At 35.5% G+C, this 24,788-nt stretch overlaps 1 protein-coding gene across 3 annotated transcripts in view; it reads left to right on the forward strand.

Annotated features, from left to right (window-relative positions):
• Positions 1-227: 227 nt before the first annotated feature.
• Positions 228-24,788, forward strand: part of LOC145664850 (uncharacterized) — a 30,111-nt gene continuing 5,550 nt past the window's right edge. Inside the window, exons 1-5 of one of the 3 annotated variants that reach the window (XM_081731866.1) lie at positions 228-246; positions 5,516-5,634; positions 8,296-8,410; positions 9,849-9,934; positions 20,509-20,671. In XM_081731866.1, coding sequence (XP_081587992.1) covers positions 5,563-5,634; positions 8,296-8,410; positions 9,849-9,934; positions 20,509-20,671 — 436 coding nt within the window. In that variant the 5' untranslated portion in view covers positions 228-246; positions 5,516-5,562. Of the gene's footprint in view, positions 247-268; positions 449-5,515; positions 5,635-7,103; positions 7,193-8,295; positions 8,411-9,848; positions 9,935-20,508; positions 20,672-24,788 lie in introns of those variants that run through there. The other 2 variants (XM_081731865.1, XM_081731867.1) reach the window with 2 other exon arrangements.

The following is a 24,788-nucleotide window of genomic DNA, read 5'->3' on the forward strand; positions in this document are numbered from 1 at the left end:
TTTTTTTTTTTTAACCATTCCAATATGAATATACTTTTTGAATTTCGATTGTAAAACTGCATGCTCTTACCGATCAAATTATCTAGTCCAAAAAAGTAGCTCGTGAAAAATAAAGACTATTTATTTGAATTTCTGCAAAAGGAATTTAATGCTCGCTCTAGACAAGAAGCACAGACAAAGGATATATCCTTTGTCTGTGCAAGAAGTGTTTTCAATTATTACCTTATGCATGTGAATCTTCTATTGGTAAATAACCTTTGCTTCAGATACCATACTCCATTTATTTATATTTTTATAGAATATTTAAATTTGATATTATTTATAAATTATCTAGAAAATGATTTAGTTCAGTGTAAAATTGCGTGTGTAGATTATTTATTAATGTATTAAATTCACAGCTGATTTGGGTACTGTTTATTTAAGAAGCGACATAATGGTAGTTCCTAAAGTAAGGGTCCTTCAGATCATAGTGTTCAATTTACTGAAATTATCTTATTTCTAATACTTCTTTTATCGATTTTTCAGAAGTATGAATCACAATATGATTTTTCACTTATATTTCTCGTTTTTAAATTGAAATTTATATCCAGAATGTTTGTGAGCAAGTAATTCAAAAACTTCAACTACGATTTAGGAACTATTCTAGGACAGTCCCTCCACTTTTATTTATTTAAAAAAAAATGAAAATTTACTGGCTAGGAAATAATAATTTGCTGGTCTTGTATAGAATGTTGCTTTGTGTAACCTAACATAACGTAACCTAAATATGCGTAACCCAACCTAACCCTTATAAAACTTGTTTCATGTGTGGAGCTTAAGCTTAGAGGTGTCCCTCCAGTTTCAAACCTACAAAAAGCAGTTAAATATTAAAAGGTGTTATAGCACGGCCAACAAGAGGTGGTCTCTGACGTTTCTTACCACATGCGGTGGGACATTGCAGCCCCTACTTTGAAACCAGTGTTACCAACCACGATCACTCTGTTTTATACCATTAATTAAATTGCCACTACAGTTGCACCGAAAAAAACCTTGACACGCGAGTAGTGGCAATGTTACTGCGAGCTGTCAGAGACGTTCTCTTACTGGACGCACTATAGGCTAGGTTAGATTAGTTTAGGTTTGGTTAGGCTAGTTTAGATTATCCGGTAAGAATTTACTTAGACTAGAACAGTGACTAGACCTGGTTCCCATAGAAGCTTCAGTTATCACTTAAATTCTTATAAAAATTTAATAGATTCTTTTCATTACTCTTGTATAATTGTTTAAAACTCAAGGCGGAAATATCACATTCAACGCACCGATTTACCTTGAAGGGCTCTCTTAGATTTTTACCACAATTTATATTAGACAATGTTTCTGAGAGATTAGTCTACACTGTTTCAAGATTCTTCTGTTCCTATTCTGTGATCTCGTTTCTATTACGCTATATTGTATGTTAGTACGATAAAAATCTATTGGTTCAAAATTTAAGGGCCTCTATTTCACAGAAAGTGCAAAACAATAACTGCACATTGTCAGGGATACAAAGTGGATCTAAAAAGGTAGGGGGATGCATGGCATCACGGCGACCCCCATGCCTATCTTTGCCCATTGTAAATTTTTAAGAAGTGAAGGGACGCCATAAATATTTCTTGGAAGTGGGGAAACGACGTCCTCCGGCGTTACCCCTCACTTTTACTCTTGCACATAGTGCAAAACATAATGTAAACTGTTGTAGTAATACTATGAGCAGTGTTCAAAGTGAAAAATAAAGCAGAGATGGTATATTTTATTGCGATTTTGACTCGACATACCGGCTATCTAAATGTTGAATACAGTGAGGGTATGTTGCCTAAAAGATTGCATTTCTAGTTACATAAAGACTGAAAACAATTGGAGAGCTTCTCTGTAGTTACCGGGGAGGGGGACATGAAAAGACTTTGATACCCCGCAAACAACATCCTGAAAAAATACCAAAAAAATATACCCTTATGTTGTATTATAGAGAATTGCACACGAAAATCCTCAAATGGACTGAGGGATATTGCAAACCCCTATATCCGCCCATGCTCAAAACATGACATTTATATGCATTAAGGCAAGAAGAAACCACATATATGAAAAACAATTCAATATGGCACATCAAAATATAAACTAGATGAACTTCGTTGAAGACAATTCATTTTAAAAACAAAAGGTAGGAAAAAGATAACAAAAATGTCGGTGTGGCCAACTTAAACATTATTTCTACGTAAGAAATAAGATCTTTTTACATGCAAAGCTGTTCGTCAATTACTGTGTATAAAAATAAATTTATTAAAGGTATTTAGCATCTACTTTCCAATACCGGTAACGGTATATCTGGATCACTGAAAAACCAGAGGCGGTATGCCTGCATTAGAGAAAAACCAGAGGCGGTATGGCATACCACCGCATACCGTCTCATTTCGACCACTGACTATGAGAGTTTGATTTTAATTGTTTATTTTTTATTTATTTTTTATTTTTTATTTATTTTTATTTTATTTTTTATTATTTTATTTATTTATTTATTTTTATTTTACTTTTTTATTATTTTATAAAATATTTATTTATTTATTTATTTATTATTTTATTTTATTTTATTTTATTTTATTTTATTTTATTTTTTATTTTATTATTTATTTATTTATTTATTTATTATTTTTTATTTTTATTTTATTTTTTATTTTATTATTTATTTATTTATTTATTTTTTATTTTTTATTTTTATTTTATTTATTTATTTATTTATTTATTTGCTGCAGTAAAAAGGACGCTTCGCTGGCAGCCTGCACTGAGGATGAATAGAGAATAGTGCTGAAATGCCAGCCAAGCGACCATGTTCTTTCTGGAATAAAAGAAAGAAAGTGGAGTTATTAATATCGAACTCTCATAGCATTATTACAATAGTATAACATTTGAGCTAACGAAAAAGAGCTCAAAAAGGCGAAAAAGATAGTGTATAACTAAATTACTGAAGTCTTATGTAGAGTTAAAATAGATATTCTGGGAAATACTTGTATTTGAACATAGCTGCAGAATACTTATTTGTATCATATGTTATTAATCTTATATAAGATGAATTTATTCCACACACCGTTGAAGTAAGGTATGGAAGCTTGAGCCGAATCATTCCTCCCCGCCTCATATTTGCCCATTAATAACTTCAATTAGAGTTGTCACCTGTCCCAAATTAGTCCAGACATTCAATTTTTAAGAATTTTTTTAGTGTCTCGAATTACGCCTAAGAGGTGGCGAATTATATGGTAGAACGCCAAATTATGCAAAACACAAGATATGGGACACATTATTTGGCGGTACGCCAAATTACCCAAAACACTTACAAAATATGGGACAGATAGGGGTACGCATTACATGGCGGGACGCCAAATTATCCAAAGCACTTAGAAAATATGAGACAGATAGGGACGCATTTGGCGAGACGCCAATTATCCAAAACACTTACAAAATATGGGACAGATACGGACGCATTATTTGACGGGACGCCAAAGTAACAAAAACACAAAATATGCAACAGGAATCTTTTTAGACATTTCCAATGATCTTTTCTTTGTTTGTACAGGGTCAGTGGTTCGTAACTTCAGTTGAACGAACCCAAAACAAGATGACTGTTAATTTTCTGTTTCATTTGTTTCTGGATTAAATTTTCATTGCAATTTCCATCCATGAATGTAAGAATTTCTTTCTATTATTCATAATAAATTGTTTTATGTAAAATTTGGGTACATGGAGCCACGGGCGTGGTTGCAAGGGGACGTGAGGGAAACATGTCTCAGCCAAAAAAAAGATTCTGTATCATATTTGAGGTTGCCAACTGGTCGGTGTTTTACCAATAGCCCCAATGATATTGCTGGTAGGTTTATATCATAGGCAATTTATGACGGGGTGCCGAAATTTCATTTTCCAGAGGTGGCAATCATTGTCATATCCCATATCAATGTTTGATTTGTTGTACAATGTTAAATATTTGAGTTTAGCGTCTTTTGCAGCAGCGAGGCTATGTGAGAACGTTAAATATTGTTTGGTTTATAATTACAGTATTAAAACTTCAAGTACAGGGTAGCTCAAAAGAAGGTATACACCCCTGCATTGCTCAAGTATAACGTAGTTTATGGGTTTATTTGCTCCGGCTCTTCCGAGCTTCACATCTCACATGTAAGTAAAAACACATTAAGAATAATGATATAAAATGCAATGAGCTGATCAATACGGTGCTGTACCTACTTTTGTATATGTTGATATGCAGGGTCGGATCCAGGATTTTCTGAGGGGGAGTGCACCAAATAACAGCCAGTACATTTGAATTAAATTTGAGTTTTTTAAATGCCTTTAGGTATCTGTGATGTGAATGAGGAATTGCTCTGAAAATGCTGTTTCTGCTGTTGATGAATTCTTTTCCTTCAACCTTCAGAAAATTGACTGAAACTATTAATTTTTGAAAAACTCACGGCCAGCTTCTCACTTAAGGTAGTGTACATTTACGACGAGGGGGGGGGGTGCAAAGGTGCACGTCCGACCCTGCTGATATGCATTTGTATATGCTGATATACAAGTTCATTTACTACACTACTTCTTTGTAATATGCCAATACTTCATCCTTTCAGACTGCAATTTTGCTCGTTTTCATAGCATATTATTTTCTCCCCTTATATCGTAATTCAACATTTTGAATGTCTTTTTCGTAATTCGCGGTAAAAGGGGATATATCTACTAACTCCCCCGGGTTCATTCCTGTTTACTTGTATTTTTATGAATAACAGTGTTTTTCTTCATTACTTGAGTCACAAAAAAATCATTTTATATCTTCTATCAAATTAAAAGAAACTAAACCATAATCAGTAGCTATTTTATACTCAGAGAAAATTGTATATGGCGTACGTAAAAACGTAGGTTACTTGCGTAAATCCTGTAGTTTTTGGACTTAACGTACGATAGTAGGTAACATCGGCATGAAACGCATAAATGAATAAGTATGTTTTATAATACTTCCCGTATAAGTGTTCCATTTATACACACTTTCCGTATGAAAGAAAGAATTATTTATGTATGCGGTCAGCATTTCACATATGTATGGACTCATATAACATATAGCTGACGTAAGTAGCATACGCATGTAATATACGGAAGACTATTAGATATCAGACATCTTGCAGGGGCATGATGTAAAGCGAGAAAAAAAGCAGTATGTATGTAGCACATAGATAACGTATGCTTCGAACAGATTCTCGTAGTAAATATATATTTTTCCGTATATTTGTACAATATACCGCTGTCCGGATAACTGGAATTTTCAGTGTAATAACTGCGTGCGAATCTAAAATGTTGCATGCCCCCTCTGTTATTTAAAAGCTAACGACGCCAGTGTATAGAACCGATGATTTGCATATATTTGAGTAGTGTGTCACGCTTTAGGCTTTACTTTACATGAAGGATAAAGCTGAAAGTGAACCGGCTTATTTTTTTATTAGAAGTTTAATACTGATTTCTTTTCTAGATTTCGTCTTAAAGAGGCAACATTTTGATTGAAATACGATCAGCAGCATGGCGAGAATAATGAGAACTTGGCCAATGAATCCTCATACTGAAGTTCTTGTTATGGGAGCAGTAGGAATGGTAAGTGTTATTGTAACACTAATGCTCTTATTTTGGGTTATAACAGAAGTTCATGTTTTGATTTCTTTGTGTTTTTTATTATCCTTGTGCAACACCAAGGACACTAAACTAGGACCGGTGCAGTTGGGGGAGGGGGATTAAATCCGTTACCCAACACTGGACCATGCCGACGAACTTAGGACAAATGTGAAACAAACTATCCAGAATGGCTGAAGTTAGTAACACAAATGTTACAGTGTGCAACCACCGGCCCGTAAGTATCCAGTGGTTATTTTATAAAAGTGGTTATCTTTTATCTGGCCCGTCTAATACGTTGTTTAAACTGTATTAATTTGATAATCTTTTGCTCGGTTGAAAATTCTTCCTGGATAACTGATGTCCACCTTGAGAATATCCTCCGCGTTGGAACATTCAGTGTTATCACCAACCATTGAGAGACTAGTTTAGAGCATGAAGGGTCAAGTTTCCCACTAAAGTGGTAAATAAATCTATTTGTTCTGTTTTCCTTAGTAAGTAAATAGTTTTGTTGTTATCACAATTTTTGTGTGCCTCTAATGTTAGAGTACGTTGAAAAAGCTTTTTTCCATTGAGTATGGCCTTTCAATTTTTGTGAAATTGTTACACATTGTCTCGTACGGTCAAGGGCGCCGATTTCTCTGTAAATTTGGGGGGCCCATTCAGATGCAGAAGGCAGGGACGTACGCAGGGGGGACCTGGGGGTTCGTACCCTCCCCCCGAAATCCGGACTTTTTTGTAAATTTAGTCTAATTTTAGGGGCAATTTTACAATTTTGAATATAATTTAGCATGAAATCGTGTTTGGATCCCTCCCGAAATAAATTCCTGCGTACGTCTCTGGCAGAAGGCATATATACGAGGATTTTAAGTCAAATTGCATTCAAATTATGTCAAATATTTTATATTCATAAATAAAATGCGTGGCCCACATGAGGTTTGGGGAGCCCGGGCCCCCTCCGCCCCCAGGATCGGCGCCCTTACGTATGGCCCTTGATGTCAGTAAGTCCACAATTTTTTCCAATTTGCACATGCCTGTTTTATACTGTAGTGTGAAATGTTGCCATAGTTTCTCATTGACTACTATCATGTTTTAATGGACATGAGTGATTTAAAAAAAATCGTATACTCACGTGAATTTTGTGATGTTTCAACTGTGAATGTAACTTTAAAACTGATCCAAGAACAAAATAAGACGAAAAGCTAGTCCCATGACCTTGTTGCCAGGAACTAGTGTGTAAATGGAATTTCCAACAAAAATCAAAATACATTACATAAACACTCTCAAAGCAACTATTTTAACAAAAAAAAAAAAAAAATTTCTTTTGTCTCAATAACAAGTGTACACATGTGTTTTTCCCAAACTTCAAAATAACTTTCAGACTAGTATAAAAACTAGCAGTTTAGAACAGTCAGCATCATTTCACCATGGATCATTCAACGATCGATTATCACTTGGCAAGCACCGTTCACCTCTGGATCATCGGGTCGCCTATCTCAGTGGCGTGTTCTAAGCTGACGAATATGGAGGGATTTCACCTATTGTGAGTATGCTTTGTGCGCACTATTTTTGCATGACATGACTTGTTACTGTGCAAAGAGAGCACTGAATCTTGACGAGGACACGAGAGAACGAAAGGACAATCTCCTTGTTAATTCGAATCTCAAATCACTGTACTACTCAAGTCCTATTGTTATTTTATATTATATACAGTATATTTTTTACGTACTTAAATAAATATAGCGTATAATAAAATCACTCTTATACGCTACACGACTTGCTTTTTTAAGCTATAACCCACATCCTGTGAGTTATGCAAGTATTATTCAGTTATGGTATCGTTATAATTTTATAAACCTTACAAAACGTGGCATTTAAGCATCATTTTACTATTAATATGTATTTGAGGGTACCTGGATGTAGCTAAATTTATAATAGCTAAGTGCATTATCTGCAAATTCCAGTATGCTGTAGCTTTGTTATTTTGGATATTACCGTAACTGCTAGCAGTTCCTGATAGTACTATAGTAGTAGCAACATCTATAATATTTTAATTTTGCTCTTTGCATTCGTAAAATGGTGAGAGTAGAGAAATTGTTGAACCGTTTAAAATGAATTTTTGAAGTAATTAGCACTTGGGTAGAACCGGGATTTTATCATTACATTTTGAATACGTATCCTAACAAGGAGGACGATTTTTATAAATTTTCACAAGTACACCGTTTGAAATAAATTTTTAAAAGCGGTTAGCACTTGAATCTGTTGGGTGTTTGTAATTTCATTTCGATTTAAATACGCATCTTAAGAGGTAAGAAAAGGGATTCAAATATATTTTCCAGAAACCTACTCTAACCTGTAAGAAACGGGCATTTCAGTTAGTAAACAATAAATTACAACCAGAATGACGTTGCTGAGACATGAATTTGGGATGTTAGAAGCATTTAGCAAGGATTTTTTTTCGCAACTGAGGAAGGTAACAGTATTAACTGAAACTGTATTGGATCTAATATTGAAAAATGTATTGGATTGAATGAAGCATATTTGGCTAAGTTTATTTTTCTTAATTTAAGAGCAAAACGCAATCTACTAATTTTTAGATTAGGACATGTAAACAAATATAATGGTATATTTTCTTTTTACTTGTAGTTTTTCACGGGTCTTGAAGAAAGAAATATGAATACTTCTGCATATTTATCAGAGATTCAAAATATTCATTTTCCTGTGGAGCTGAGCTGGACAAATCAACTGGTTATCAAGCTAAGTAGGTGGGACGTAGATCCTTTACATACACCGTATGTAACATATTTCATATAACTGCAATCTAGAGGATATTAAAGTTCTTATCACATGATAGGATTGCAAACAGCCAAAAAAATGCACCAGAGTCATGAAAGATGTATTTCTTTACAGTTCACATTTCTTATTAGCACTAAGGCTATATGATACATATGTTTTATTAACAGATTGTGTTCGAAACGCATTTACTTCTACATAGAATCGAATCCGCTGTTCATATCGAGAGTATATATTAATACAGTGGTTCCCAACTGTTTTTAAGTGATGACTCTTTTTTTTTCTGAACGACCACGTTATCACGAGTACATTTACTTGATTTTTTTTACTAATTATAATGTAAATTATAGTAAATAAACTAATTATTTGCTGAACAAAACTATATATTTTCATTAAAATTCGACATGTGTTACAGTTTCGCCAACTCTTTGGCATCATCAGACACTATGTGATACAGTATAACCGTACAATCGTATTTATATATACATACAACAGAAAAGATATCTTAGCTGTTGTATGTATATACGATTGTACGGTTATACTGTATCACATAGTGTCTGATGAAGCCAAAGAGTTAGTTGGTGAAACTGTAACACATGTTGAATTTTAATGAAAATATATAGTTTTGCTCAGCAAATAATTAGTTTATATTTAATTATAACAAAGCAAAGCTTCTACTTATGGAAATTATACTAGTGTAAGACTATAAGTTCCTATATAGTGATTTTAGTCAGTGATTCTATGAGTCAACTAATACTAAAACTTTGTTTGACATCTATAATATAAGACTTGGGAAAATTAGTGATGGCCATGAGAGATCTCAACATATCTCAATTTTTTGTCTCGAATACCGGTACATGCCTTCTGAACAACAATAGTTCATGATAATTTCATGTCAGATGCCAACATTGTTACTGTTACATGATTCATACTATAATATAAAAAACTATAAATCAATAAAGCGATTGTTCGACCACAATAAATAGAATTTATCCATGTTTACAGATACGCAAGTCATTGCGATATTATACTTCAATAAGAAAATCGGTTTGGGTGCTGTCGTGAACATCTCGTGACGCGAATCTATTCTGATAACTTCTAGACAAAATTAAGACCAAAATCAGTATGTTCATTTTTGTACAGAAATTTACAAAACGAAACGAGAAAAGCTTTTAGGGAAATGTGACGAAGACTAGAAAGTATTCTTCGAGAATCGAGACGATACAAGACTTTTACAAAAAAAAAAAAAATACGAGACGAGACAGTCTCATTTCTTGTCTCGTGACGTCAGCAGCACTACTCGCTACTGATGTAGATGCCTAATGACTCAAATGATATTATAATTAATGAAAAATTCTTTGTACCTAGGTATAGAAATTATGTGATAAAGTTGTTTTTCTTTCCAGTTCTCTCTGCAGCAGTATTGATACGATCGGGTACTGTTCATATGCACATTATTTCCTATGTGATGCTTCTTTGGAGTGTTTTCTTTGTAAGTGTTGTAAGTTAATGTTGTATTTGACAAATAATATTGAAAACTTCGAACATTTTCATTCAATGTTTATACAGTGCGTTCAAAAAGTCGCACCATAGTGGATTATGGCAAACAGGTGCACAGAAACACCCCACTACAGCAAATATTGCAAATTATTTATCTTAACTTGAAGACGTCAACCCTCCTACATAATTTTGCGAACAATAGAAGTAAAGATTGGTGATCAATAAACTGTATGTATCTTATATGTGATACCGTCATTCAGCACTTTAATAGTTTTAGGTCATTCCTGATATAGCTCAACGAATACTGTTTTTAATGAATGGTGTTATATCCTACACGTGCTCCATATTTGCAAACAAGACCACGTGTTATTTTACAATAACTACTAAGAGCAAGCAGACAACAGGCATTATCACCACCAACAGCACATGAGATCGAAGAGGAACACTGTCGTCGCGAGCGCCAACAAAGAGGATATAAAAGACGCCATAGGACTCAACTTCCCTCTCTTAGTTTGCCTGGAGCTCTGAGAGATTAACCCAACCCAAGCATATTAGCTTGCCTGAAGCTTTGAGGTTCCTTGCCCACCTAGCTTGCTTGAAGCTCTATGGGATCTAACCCCTCTGTTTGCTTGCTTGCCTGAAGCACTGAGACATCCTAACCGCAATAACTTAGCTTGTCTGGAGTTCTGTTGTTCCCTAATTACACTTCTTAGCTTGCCTGGAGTTCTCGAGTATTTTTTCCTTAATTGCCTTGTCTTTGGGATCACCTGTTTTCCAAAAAATTACATAGTGCACTTTGTGTTAGTCTTCGGACCTCAATTATAGTGATTATTGTTATATTTATATATAATAGGATTTTTAAAATAAACTGTTGTGGGAGGAAGTCCTAAACACCATGTATCGTGGATTGTCGATTATGGGACAGATTCCTCTGAATGATCTAAGCTACCATCAAATCCTTAATTACTCAACCTACTTGCTTAGCAAGGTATTTCTACAGTTATGTTTCACGTGTTGTCTATACTTGTCACTTGCATGAAACAGACATTCAACCGAAAAACCTTAACGTTGCTCCATTCTTAACGTTGTAACACACATTTGTATTACTCGATACTCAACAGAACTATGACAGTCATTTTGCACAACAACTGGTTGCATTGTAACGCAAACGCATTGATACGCATTGTGGAGTATATGTCTCTATTAAGTTGAAAGTTAAAGCCTAGCTTCGTTCCTGCTTATGTGTGTCGGACATTTACATAAGAGAACATACATATATTCAAAGAGAAAAGTGAATGTTTCAATCCTTTTCTCACAGTAACACGTATCTACATACACTGCGGAGCGACTATTTGAACGTACTGTTTTAATCATTAATTTTACCTTTCAGATCAGCATGAAATATGGCAACGGAACAAGTACTCCGTTTTCAATTGAAGCCCATTTGTTGATAATTTAGGACCTTATTTTTCTTCCCTGATCTTTTCCTTTTCATTTTATCTTCTATAATACGGACCATTAATTTTTAATCTTCTTTATAATTCCTTCTTAACTTTCTCCATCCCTTACCTTCTTTCACATTCGTAATAAGAGAATGTATTGTCAAATAAAATCTTAAGCATGTTATCTTACTCTTTCTAACCATTTGTAGTGTGGGGGCGCGGTGACTCAGTGGTAGAGCGTTCACCTCGTGTGCTTGGGTCCCTGGTTCGATTCCAGCTCGCGCCGTGTGGACTTTGTGTTGGACAAACACAATACTCGTGGGTTTTCTCGGGGTTCTCCCGTTTCCTCTCACTTTCTTCATTCCACCATTTCTCTCATCTCTCATCACCGTCTCCTTTAGCCTAACCAGCATAACCGTGGGACGTAAAACTCAAAGATTTCATTTCATTTTTTCCTTCTAACCATTTGTACTGTGAAGATTGCATCATGTTCAGTATCATCTTGTAGAATGTTCGAAATGTTCAGACCTCAAAACGTGTACGACTGACCAACTAGTTTAGACAGTTTCTTATTATTTGTTTTGCTATTCTTTTATGGTTTGATATCTTGTGTTTTATTTTTATTCTTAGTGCTCTTTATTTATTTATTGTATGTTTTATTGAGTTTTTATTTTCTTTGCACTGATTTATAGTGATTCGAAGAAATAACATACGAGTTGAGATCTCCATTAAATTCCCAGTCAATCAAACAATCAAGTAACCATCTCTAGTGTTATTTCTATCTCTCCAATATCTCTTAACACTCCAATATTTTTCATACTCCACATAGTTATTTATTTTTTGTTCTTCTTCATAACGACGTTTCGAACATTTTCAATCATTTTCGGGAGAGGCAAAAGCTCAAAGGCACGATTTTTACCACTAAAACGTTAGAAGGGGTACAGGTATTACCCATATTAACTCTAAGCTTATATTTCCAAATGGGAAAGGGTAGTGTAACTCCAAATATAGATTACAATTTTAACGGATTCTTCTAAAAAAAAAAAAAGCAACATAAATATCATTTTTTAAAGAATATATCTTTATCCGGTTTACAGATACAGTGGACTTTCGATTATCCGGATCGCGACTATCTTGCCTAGTTAAAAAATAAATAAAAATCTCAGTAATAAAATTAGAAATAATCCGCCGAGTCATTTTGACGTATGATTAGCGTCATACTAAAGGCCTGACTACTGAAAGAAACATATATTAGTCAAACTCTTTAATATGGCACTAATCACGCGTCTAAATGGCTCTGCATAAGACCCAATGTTCGAACAATCTACTTGAATTTAAACTTGGCAAAGGAAAGAAGCAGCAAGGACGTTTTCAAAAAAATAGACTGTTTTTCTTCTTTTTTCTTAGGCCTATCTTTTCATAATTTTGTGCTTTTTTATGATTAACAATAAAATAAATTTAAATAATTTGTTTTAGAATTAGGCCTACGTTTTAAGTAATTGTTTTATTTGCTTTAAAATTGTAATTTGTAGTCATTATTATTATAACTATTTACGCATTTACAAGTAGTTTTGTACACTAGGGTGGAGCGCAAAAATAAAATTTTCGAGTATCGAAAAGTTGCGTATTCGCGTGCTAATCAATGGGAAAATAACGAAAATAATCACACTTTGGATCTTCAGTTCGCACAAACGACCTAAAGTGTGAAAAAATATCAAAAACACCAAAATTTATCTTTACGCAAGAAATATATAGATTACCTTTTTTTTTCATTTCTATAGCGTCTAAGTACTTTATTTTAGTTGCATGATATCATGTTTGTTATTAATTCGTTAATGTAGGTGATCTTATACATTTTATTTTCATAAAGATTTTGCAGTTCTTCGTCCATTTCTCAACTTTTTTTTTTTTTTTTTTTTCATGAAACGGCCCAGAACTCACCACGAGGAGATAGCTGCAATTCGAGTTCCACCTACATCCTACCCAACTGTCCTATCAATTAAGGTGTTCTAAATTATGTTGATTTAGTCAAGGAAGTTGTCTTAAAATTAGATTTTTAAAATCAAATTTTGGCATTGTCACTATTGAGAATAAAGTTGCTCGCTCTAGTGTAGCCGTCTCTGTCCATGTCCGCATACTTTTCCTGCAGATTCTATGACAAGTTTGACACATCTTTCAACTTCCTGAGTATGGCATGGAAAATTTAAGACGTCAAACTCATGAGCAGATTTGTCATGCATAAGTGATAAAATAGTTTCTGTTGTCAAGCTTTCGAGCACTGTAGGGAGCGACAGCTTACAATTTCTCCGATCTATCAGCTCACTATAATCTGTGGCATCAAAATTTATTGAAGGTGCCATAGAAGTTCTAACAGAGCAATTCAGACAGGCAGTGCTCCAGGTGTAGCTATAAGAGGTCCTGGACCTCTCAGTTTGCAGATGGCTGACATGTGCAAACCGGGTCTTAAAGGGCCTTTCAAGCTACAAGAACTTGTAGCTGTCATAAAAAAATCTTGAAACCCTACCATATTTCACCATGTAAACATAGCCTTGAAAGGAACACACAACATTCTTTTCCATCTTGCAAGGAGTTGAACCATATGCGACTTTCTGGGACGTCTTGCTTGCTACCTGCTATCGCCCTCCCGCTGACATAAAGGAAAAACCAGTTTCGCCGCTTCCGAAACAACGGATGCTTTTGGACAGGGAGGGACAGTGCGCCAAAATACACGTTTTTAATGAGGAGGTTCACTATTTGTCCACTAGAGTGCAGTGGTGCATGGGTGGAGATATCTTTCTTGCTTTCAGGAAGTTGTAACATCTAAACAGTAAATAGAAAGATCGGGTTACAAGTCTTTTTTTTTATGACAGTTACAAGATCCATGTAAAATGGAAACCTACAATTAGGTTGTACGTTTCTCAAGTCCTACAAACGAACTCAAAGTGCTTGTAAACTATATTATAAATACATATGCTCCTGTCTAGTTCGACACAAAGATATTAGTCAGTGAAATATGGACCTAAACATATTTTGAAGGTAGTTCAAACAACGACACATTTGCCAAACAACATTAAAAGAATAATCGATCCTGTGATTGAGAGAAACGCGTTCTTCTGTCATATAGAGAACATATTGTTGTGTATGACAAAGGATGAGAGACAACACATGCGAGAGTTGGGTTACAGGAGAGCTCTGGAGGCAAGGAATTAAGATTCGAAGGGGAAATCTGTTAGAATTTTTATAGTTTCTTCAATAAATTTTGATGCCACGGACTACAGTGAGCTGATAGATCGGAGAAAATGTAAGTTGTCGCTCCCTCCAGTACTCGAAAGTAGGGATGCGCACAAGACAAGATTTGTAGCTGTCTCGTCTCGAAAATGTGTTGTAAAAATTATATCTCGACTCGAAAAATGTATATTTCTCTATTAGAACAGCTGTGTCTCGACTCGAATTTTGTCAGGAACATCCTGTCTCGACTCATCTCGTACTCATCCCTGCTCGAAAGCTTGGGCTCGAAAGCTCGAAAGCTCGAAACTATTTTATCACTTATGTATGACAAATCTGCTTATGAGTTTGACGTCTTAAATTTTCCATGCCATACTCAGGAAGTTGAAAGTGGTGTCGAACTTGTCATAGAATCTGCAGAAAAAGTGTGCAGACATGAACAGAGATGGCTACACTACAGCGAGCAACTTTATTCTCAATAGTGACAATGCCAAAATTTGATTTTAAAAATCTGAATTTAAGACAACATCCTTGACTAAATCAACATAATTTAGAACACCTTACTTGATAGGACAGTTGGGTAGGGTGTGAGTGGAACTCGAATTGCAGCCACCTCCTCGTGGTGAGTTCTGGGCCGTTTCATGAAAAAAGTTGAGAAATGGACGAAGTGCAAAAATCATTATGAAAATAAAATGTATAAGATCACCCACATTAACAAATTAATAACAAACAACATGACCTCAAACAACTAAAATAAAATACTTAGACGCTATAGAAATGAAGAAAAAAAAAATAATTTGTATATTTCTTGCGTAAAGATAAATTTTGGTGTTTTTTGTCATTTTTTTCGAACTTTAGGTCGTTTGCGCGAATTGAAGATCCAAAGTATGATTTTTTTTCGTTATTTTTCCATTAATTAGCATGCAAATACACAACTTTTGAGCCGTATTAGAATTCGATACTCGAAATTTTGAATTTTTTCGCTCCACCCTATTGTACACTCCTAAATTCATGATTTTATTTGTATAATAGATAAAAGCAGCTAATTGGTCCTCTGAAAAATGTGTTGAAAGTTTTAGTTTAGATAAAAGATAGACAGTCATAATTATTATAATGTAATATGCATGGCAAAATCATGCAACTTGTTCCCCTAAGACATTAACACGTTATGTGTCTGCTAGGAAAGTAGTCGTGTTCTGTGAAATTCAACCGAAAGTGAGTCGATTATAAAGAGACTACTTTGTAGCATTTTCCGATTTAACTTCAGTTGTACCAGGATAGTTAAACAATGTCACAAACATGAATTCACTGTTGCTTCACCATATGTAGCCTGACCGCCCCGAACTGTGCATAGGCGACTAAGCTACACGAACTGAAACTCCCCCTCCACAATGAAGGTAATATCAGTGAGGTTGCGGAGAATTAAGACATAGACGGCGTCTGTAAAGCACCGATACAGCATTCTATAGCCACTCGGTTCACTATATCCGAACTAACCATTCATCATACCCTTCACAAAAAGTAGCATCTCAAGTTGGTCCACAAGGCGAATATTGTTGTGCTGAAAGCCAGCTATGCCATGCAAGGAAAAACCAACTGCAGAAAGCTGTACCAGAGGTTCTTGAGGGAGATCAACGAGTTTTTATTCACTATAGATGAAGTGTGTCCATATCTGATCAGTTAAGAATATGAAAAGGTTCGAGGAATTCCATTCGCTCGTCAATGCACTGAAAGTTATCCACGAAGTTCCGTAAATGTGGCTGCGTTTTATTACAGGGGAAAATTAAAGCCACGTTCGTTGCCTACAATATGAAATCAATCTTGCGTATTATCAGAAACATGTTTACTGAATATTTACAACAATAAAATCTCCTCACTGTGTTCTGGACCATAACCCGTAGAACTGAATCTGGACTAGGGGAGCAGTCACACAGCCAAATCATCACCGGCGTTCTACAAATAGTTGGAATGCTAGGAACCCTTGCATACATCCTAGTGAACAGTTCTGATGCCAACCGAATGAACTATTGTGTGTTTCGACTTCTGAAACTCTACCCTTCTTCTCGCAAGATGCCTCTAGAAAACGTTCCAAATGAAATGGCATATCCCTTGTATTTACATCTAAAGGAAGTCTTCTTCAGTAGGAATTGTGCTGTCAAGTAATCGTCAGGAGTGGCTGGTTGCCACATAGAAAAAAGTGGTTGAAGAGTGGAATGTTATAAGTGAGTAAACATCTCAAAGTTGTCTATATAGAAGCATATCAGTTTCTGTACGGTGTATTGTCACCAATGTTCACTATAACTAACTCTATAGTTTATGAAACCCGAAGATTCAGTGTCGCAATCACAAAAGCTCCCCATTGACTTATATTCTTAGCAATTGGACCCATTGTTCAAAATTTCTATGTAAAATTCGATCCTCATAAACTTTCGTGGTTTTGAAATATAAGCGGTAAAAGAAACGTAAAGTAAACGCACAAAAGCTTTGTTAAGTTCAGTTTCAATATTTAACCCTTTCCCCTCGAATGCGGCGAGAACCCCAACATTCGAGATTTTCCTTTCCGCTCGTATGTCGGGGCTACCCCGCAATAACTTTGACGCTTTAATTACTCGCATGTCGATCGAGCCCCGCTTGTATGATTTAGTTGACAACTTCCGCCATCTTTTTCTGCCGTCTATTCAACTCCTTACTCGGCTGTTCCTGCCACAGTTTTCAACAAATGAAAAGCGATATACAAATGTAAACAAACACCAAAGATGGCTGCGTTTGTGAGAGACGAAGATACAGGGGTGTAGCCAGCAGGTTTGTGTAGGGGGGGCCCGTCGTTTTTGAGGGGGGGCAACTACAATGTACAAAGCCAAAAAAATGTGTTGCTGCTAGTCTGCAAAACTAAAAACACTATTTTAGCTTCTTCTTCTTCTTCTTTTTCTTCTTCTTCTTCTTCTTCATCTTCTTCTTCTTCTTATTATTATTATTATTATTATGCATAAATTATATTCAATATAGTTTTTATTATGCTTAATCAAGAACTACTGCCCGGGACCAAACGTTATACTTTTTATGCATAACTATAAAGGTAACCAAGAAAGTTCTGTCCCTTTTCGTGGAAGTCTGTGTTCAATTGGATCTCACATCGTGAGTTGAATGCAAGTGGAGATAAGACGAACGTCAGTTGTTGTTGTGGGTATATCCAACATAGTACCTGGTTGTGGCAATTCAGACACACCGTGAACTTGCGTAAAGACAGAGGGAACATGGGACTTCCACAGAGCGTCATAGGAACATGTATGCTGAACGAGTTCAAGTAGAGGTCAAACGCCGCTGTAGAGGGACAGAAGATATGCCAGGCCTTTGGTCAGGGTGTCGTGATGACGCGGACATTGCAGCGATGGTTTAACAAGTTTAAGGACGATGACGAAACACCCGAAAACACCACGTGCCAGAAGACCAACACATGTACAAAGAGGAACTGGGACTACAATTCAGTGTGTGGAGAAACCATTCAGCCGCACATCCATCAACTTGTGAAGCACTACAAGTTGGGTCGATGGGTCTCTCATAATTTGACTCCGGGCCAGAAGGCAACGCGGCAGTCGCCTGTGTTTATTTACTGTTTCGGAGCCATTTCTGGACAGGGTGTTGACATGTGATAAAAAGTGGGTTCTATACGAAGCTCCACGGCGTCGTCATCATTGGTTAGTATCCCATGAACCGATTTCAAAACAGCCGAAACCAGCACTGTACCAGAAGAAGGTCCTTCTGTGTGTTTGGTGCATCGTGCATCGGGAACTGCTAGCAGCTGGTCAGAGTATCAATGCAACTGTGTAATGTCAGCAGTTGAGCTGTGCTCAACAAAAACTCAAAACTCTGGAGCCATTACTTCTGAATTGCAAATGGGTCCTCGTTTACGGGACAACGCTAAGTCCCACGTGGCTAGAATGACTCAGGACACCATTTTTCGCCTTGGATGGGAAACAATATTGCAACCACTATATTCCCCGGGTATTGCACCGTCCGATTATCATCTGTTCCATTCTTTGGACAGTCACATTAGAGGACGTCAGTTCAAACCCCTAGTAAAAGTCCAAAATGCACCTGATACTTTCTTCGTTTCACGGCCCACCACGTTCTACCGCGATGGATTCCATGGCCTTCCAGAACGTTGGCAGAAGGTCGTCGATGCTGATGGGGACAATTTTTCATCTTCCAGGTTAGGTGGCATATCGATGTTCGAAGGTGGTGGGTGTAAAAGCAACAAAACTTTTCTTGGTTACCTTCATATTTAAATTTAAGACCTTGTATACAGAACCTATTTACACAAGATTGATTTTCTTTGAAATTTCACTTAATTTCTTTACTGTTTCCTGACAAATATATTTATTTATTATTCGTGACTAAAAAAAACATAATTACTTTATTACACTGGGTAGAAATAAAAGAGATAGCGAATGAAATACAAATTGAATAAAAGCATTGTTTCTCACCAAATTTTCTATCCTCTATGTCTTTTAAAACACTTGTTAAAGCATATAAAAATATACTGTACTTACAAATCAGTTTAGTACCTTTGATTTATGGCTGTATTTGTAGTACCTTCTTAAAACGTTTTGTCTTCAAACTATCAAATATAAATCGCAGTAAATTGTGTAATCTGCTGTCACAAAAAGTATCCTATTTTTCGATCAGTATAAGGAAGAGATACTATACTATTTTTCGATCGGTATGGAAAAACAATATTTCTCCATACTATTTTCCCATAAATTATTAATTGTCAATAAACTTTGTTACTTTTAAATGAAAGAAGCGAGATAATTTTACTATGATGTTTTAAAAGTTGGTAATTTGGGGGGGCCAGGGAACCATTTGGGGGGGCCCGGCCCCGATGGGCCCCCCCTTGGCTACACCCCTGCGAAGATATACAAGGTGTTTTGGAAGCTGCAGGTACCGATTTCAGTGATAGTGGTAGCAAATATTTAGATAATGATAGTTTGAGTGAAGAAAGTAGTGGTGATAAATCTTCCGATTCCAATGAAAATGATGACCAAGTGACAGGTGATGTGTTGACAAGGGACAATTGGGCTCCCTATGGAAATACTGATGCAGATTTTCCAAAAATACTCTTCACAGCAAATTCCGGGTATAAACCACCAGTTGTTGGAAGGCCAACTACAGAAATTGAATTTTTCTAATTATTTTTAGTGATACTTTGCTTGAGGAAATTACAAATGTAACAAACAGTTATGCTAAGTCTAAGATACAAATGCCACTACAAAAAATGTCCGTTTGGTCCACTTGGCATGACATGACAGTTCCTGAACTGAAGGCATTTTTGGGTGTAATACTAAATATGGCATTAAATCCTAAACCAAACATACAAGATTACTTTTCAGAGGAATGGTTGGACAAATGTTCATTTTATAAGGACATTTTCAACCGCGATAGGTTTTTCAAATGTTTTGGATGCTTCACTTGTGCCCCCCATCACCTCAGATGTAACAATATATTCGTGCAAGGGGTTCAAAGATTTAAAAAAAAAAATGTGTAAAATCTTGACAACAAACTTAGGGAATTTTTTGTGCTAGGACAAAATGTAAGCATTGATGAAATTACAGTGGGGTTCAAAAGGAGAATAGTTTTTAAGTGCTACAACCCACAGAAGCCAACCAAATGGGGGTTACGAGTATTGGTATTGGCCACCTCAAGTACTGGGTATATCTCAAAATAAATCCGAGCTGTACAGCTTACTGTATCAAAACAAATTCGAGGGGAAAGGGTTAAAGACATACGTCAGTTAATTGTAAATACACATTATATCTAATACTAACGACAAAGTTCAAAATGATCGAATTTGTGTAATTATATAAATTGTGTTTTTTTTTTTTTCCTTTCTTTTGTTTAGTATGAAACTCCGCTTTTACTTCTTCCGTGGCTGTACGTTACTGTTCTAAAAGAACTCATTACTAGAATAGTGACGACCCTGACAGGAGTCTTCTTCTGTCTATGGACGGGGCTTATAACGCCGGTTTTCTTCGAATTTTTGGCTGTGCAACTCGTACAACTGGGTATGTATATCTAGTTTCAACTTTATATTTATTTGTAGCCACGTTCTTTGTTCTTTTCTCTTTCATTAATTTATTTTTTAGTTTTTATTGTTAAATTTAGTTTTATTGTGTATGTATACATACGAGGGTAAATTAAAAATTGTGCTCAATTTTAACATAACTCTTGTCCACACTGTCCTCGTTCTTTTTATTGTTATACTGTTGTGGTCACGCTATGAACGTTTGATCCTAATTCCTCCGTTTATCTTCCTTTTGTTGCAAATAGATCATGGCCGCTCCATTAGAAGTTTGCACCAAAGAGGAACAACGAGCAGTGATCCGGTTTTTGAGGTCTAAATGTGTATCAGAAACAATAACTAATTTCCAGACAATGTGCCACTTCATCATTAGTCATTGGTCTGTCTAACAGAACCATGTCACATGAACGCTCAATGTTCTCATCATTTGTGGCCATAGATGGTAGTCAGGCAACTTCCTCTGGCGTAATACTTGTGCCACCATTTTTGAATTTTCAATCCATTCGTAGACACTCTGTTGTGGCAAGACACTGTTCCCGTATTCTTCCGAAAGTCTTTGATGGATTGTGGCCCCTGATACATCTCGTTGTTCCTTTTTGGCGCAGACGTCTAATGGAGTGGCCTTCTGCAATAAAAGGAAATCAAACAGAGGAAATACAATCAAACTTTCATAGCATGACCACAACAACATAACAATAAAAGGAAATCAAACTGAGGAATTACAATCAAACTTTCATAGCATGACCACAACAACATAACAAGAAAAGGAAATCAAACAGAGGAATTACAATCAAACTTTCATAGCATGACCACAACAACATAACAATAAAGGGAAATCAAACAGAGGAATTACAATCAAACTTTCATAGCATGACCACAACAACATAACAATAAAAGGAAATCAAACAGAGGAATTACAATCAAACTTTTATAGCATGACCACAACAACATAACAATAAAAGGAAATCAAACAGAGGAATTACAATCAAACTTTCATAGCATGACCACAACAACATAACAATAAAAGGAAATCAAACAGAGGAATTACAATCAAACTTTCATAGCATGACCACAACAACATAACAATAAAAGGAAATCAAACAGAGGAATTACAATCAAACTTTCATAGCATGACCACAACAACATAACAATAAAAGGAAATCAAACAGAGGAATTACAATCAAACTTTCATAGCATGACCACAACAACATAACAATAAAAGGAAATCAAACAGAGGAATTACAATCAAACTTTCATAGCATGACCACAACATGACAATAAAAGGAAATCAAACAGAGGAATTACAATCAAACTTTCATAGCATGACCACAACATAACAATAAAAGGAAATCAAACAGAGGAATTACAATCAAACTTTCATAGCATGACCACAACAACATAACAATAAAAGGAAATCAAACAGAGGAATTACAATCAAACTTTCATAGCATGACCACAACAACATAACAATAAAAGGAAATCAAACAGAGTAATTACAATCAAACTTTCATAGCATGACCACAACAACATAACAATAAAAGGAAATCAAACAGGAATTACAATCAAACTTTCATAGCATGACCACAACAACATAACAATAAAAGGAAATCAAACAGAGGAATTACAATCAAACTTTCATAGCATGACCACAACAACATAACAATAAAAGGAAATCAAACAGAGGAATTACAATCAAACTTTCATAACATGACCACAACAACATAACAATAAAAGGAAATCAAACAGAGGAATTACAATCAAACTTTCATAGCATGACCACAACAACATAACAATAAAATAAACTAGAACACAGGTCAGTATCAACAATGTAAGAAGAGTTAGGTCAATATTATTCTTTTATTGTGCAAAAGCAAGGACGAATATCCTAAATAAGTCGCCAACATGGAGGATTAGGTGCAACTTACAACAGACTCTTAAAAATGGCAAATAATATAGATTTTATGCTGATTGCCTCACAAGGTTTAAAAGGGAAATTGTAAATATATTATTTCATGAAAGATGAGCACTGTAATTGGGTATAATACCTGTTGTGTTCTGTTTCAATAAACTTAAATAAATATTGAGGATAATTTTTGACTTACCCTCGCGTTTTCTACAACTATGCTTAAATTTCAACTATTCACATTATCTGCAGTATATTTTCTGTAGTTATAGTTAGATTTCTACTTATTTGTTAAATTATTCCTTTCGTTCGTTCTTACTACAGTGAAACCTCCCTTAACGGACACCTCTCAATAACGGACACCTCTATAATACGGACAGATTTTTTTGTCCCGGCAAAAATATATGTTCTCTTACGGAACAAAACCCTCCCTTTTACGGACACACTCAGATACGGACGCGGACAGTCCTTTTCTACCCCCAAACGTTTCAATAACCTCTTCATAACGGACAGGAATTATTCTTGGTTCTGCGATATTTGACAGTAGACAGAAAAGTCTTTTCCCCACAAGTGTATCTATCATCAAACAGAACTTCAAGCTGAACTTTAACTGCTTCTTTTTTTCTGACCGCAATAAACTGCTTTCTGGTGGAAATCCTAGAAAATCTTCAATAAGCACTAACACTCATGCTGGATTAGTCGTATGGTCAAGAATTCTATACGGATCTTCCCTTCCCTAACAAATTTAGTGCTTTTTCCTCTGGCCCATGCATCTTTCCCGACAATTTCATAGATAACAAAAGAAACATTGTTTATTTTGCGATAACATTTTTCAACGAGCAATGTTTTCTCTCTTACTTTTTTGGAAAACAAAAATTTTTCTTTTGTACAAATTGGTGTCTCAAACAGTTGAACAATTAAAGAAATTTGCCATTAATCGCGGTGAAATAGAAGTTCTCCAATTGATCCAACAGTTGCAAGCAAATTTCAAACAGAAACTAGTGTCCGTAGGATGCACACGGCAGAGAACTGCTGCAGACGTTTCCTCAAGAAATTTTGTGAGTTTCTTCTCCATATTTTCAGTATTTAATAATAATATTTTAAAGCTATTTTTAATTTTAATATAGGTGGTAAGTGAATTAATGAATTTTTTACAGGGTGATGACATGTCCTTAAGAAACTTACCATACACGCATTATCATTTGCAGTATACGAACATATTAATACATTCTCCAATAATAATATTATTTAACAGAAATGAATTTCTCCTTCATCCGTCCCAGTAATTCAAATACGTACTACGCAGAGTATTTACATATTGAATTTTACGTATTTACGTTCATACATAATGCATTTACTGTATATTACTGCATACAATTACCGTTGAGAAAATTAAATTTTTGTAACCTCTCTGTAACGGCACCTCTCAGTAACGGACAAAAATTCCCGTCCCATTGGTGTCCGTTATTCAGAAGTTTCACTGTATTATATTTTTCTTTATTATCTCTCTTTGTGTATTTATGTTCGGTTTTGTATTTTTTCATTCTGTCTCGCATACTTACTATAACTGTATTATGTTTGTATTTTTTTTTATAGTTGTAACTTGCGTGATTTTTTATGATTAATTTTCATTTATTATTTACTTTCTACATGTTTTATTGCCATTACTTTCTACTTTATTAGTTCCTTGCTCTAGTATTAACATAGGATCATGATAGTGTAATTTATAGTCTACTGAACTGGGGTTCGATTTCCGATTTATCATCATGTAAACGTCTAGTACTTTCAAAAATGGTAGAAGACAAACATTCTTGCAAAATATTAGGTTCCGAACCTGTCGTTGAACTAGAGACCTGCACGGGCGGGCCGACTCTATTATTTCTTTGGACCGGGCCGGGCTTGGGCGCGCCGACACTGATTTATCTTCAGGTCGGACCGGGCTGGGGCCGATTAATTGCAATTCTTTAATTATTATTGACATTCGTTAAACGATAATTAGAATTAAGGCAAACGTTGAAGAAGTGTGCCCGTGAAAATGTTACAAAATGAAATTTCGAAAATTTATCGGGCCCGGGCCGGGCTTGGGCCAAGAACTTTAAAAAAACACCGGGCCGGGCCGAAAATCTCCAAAACTTTTCGGGCCCGGGCTGGGCCGGGCCTACGTACTTTTGGGCTGGATTGGGCTCGGGCCGAAAAT

Source organism: Thermobia domestica, chromosome 11 (genome assembly GCF_964235325.1).
Source record: "Thermobia domestica chromosome 11, izTheDome1.hap1.1, whole genome shotgun sequence".
NCBI classification, from domain to species: Eukaryota; Metazoa; Arthropoda; class Insecta; order Zygentoma; family Lepismatidae; genus Thermobia; species Thermobia domestica.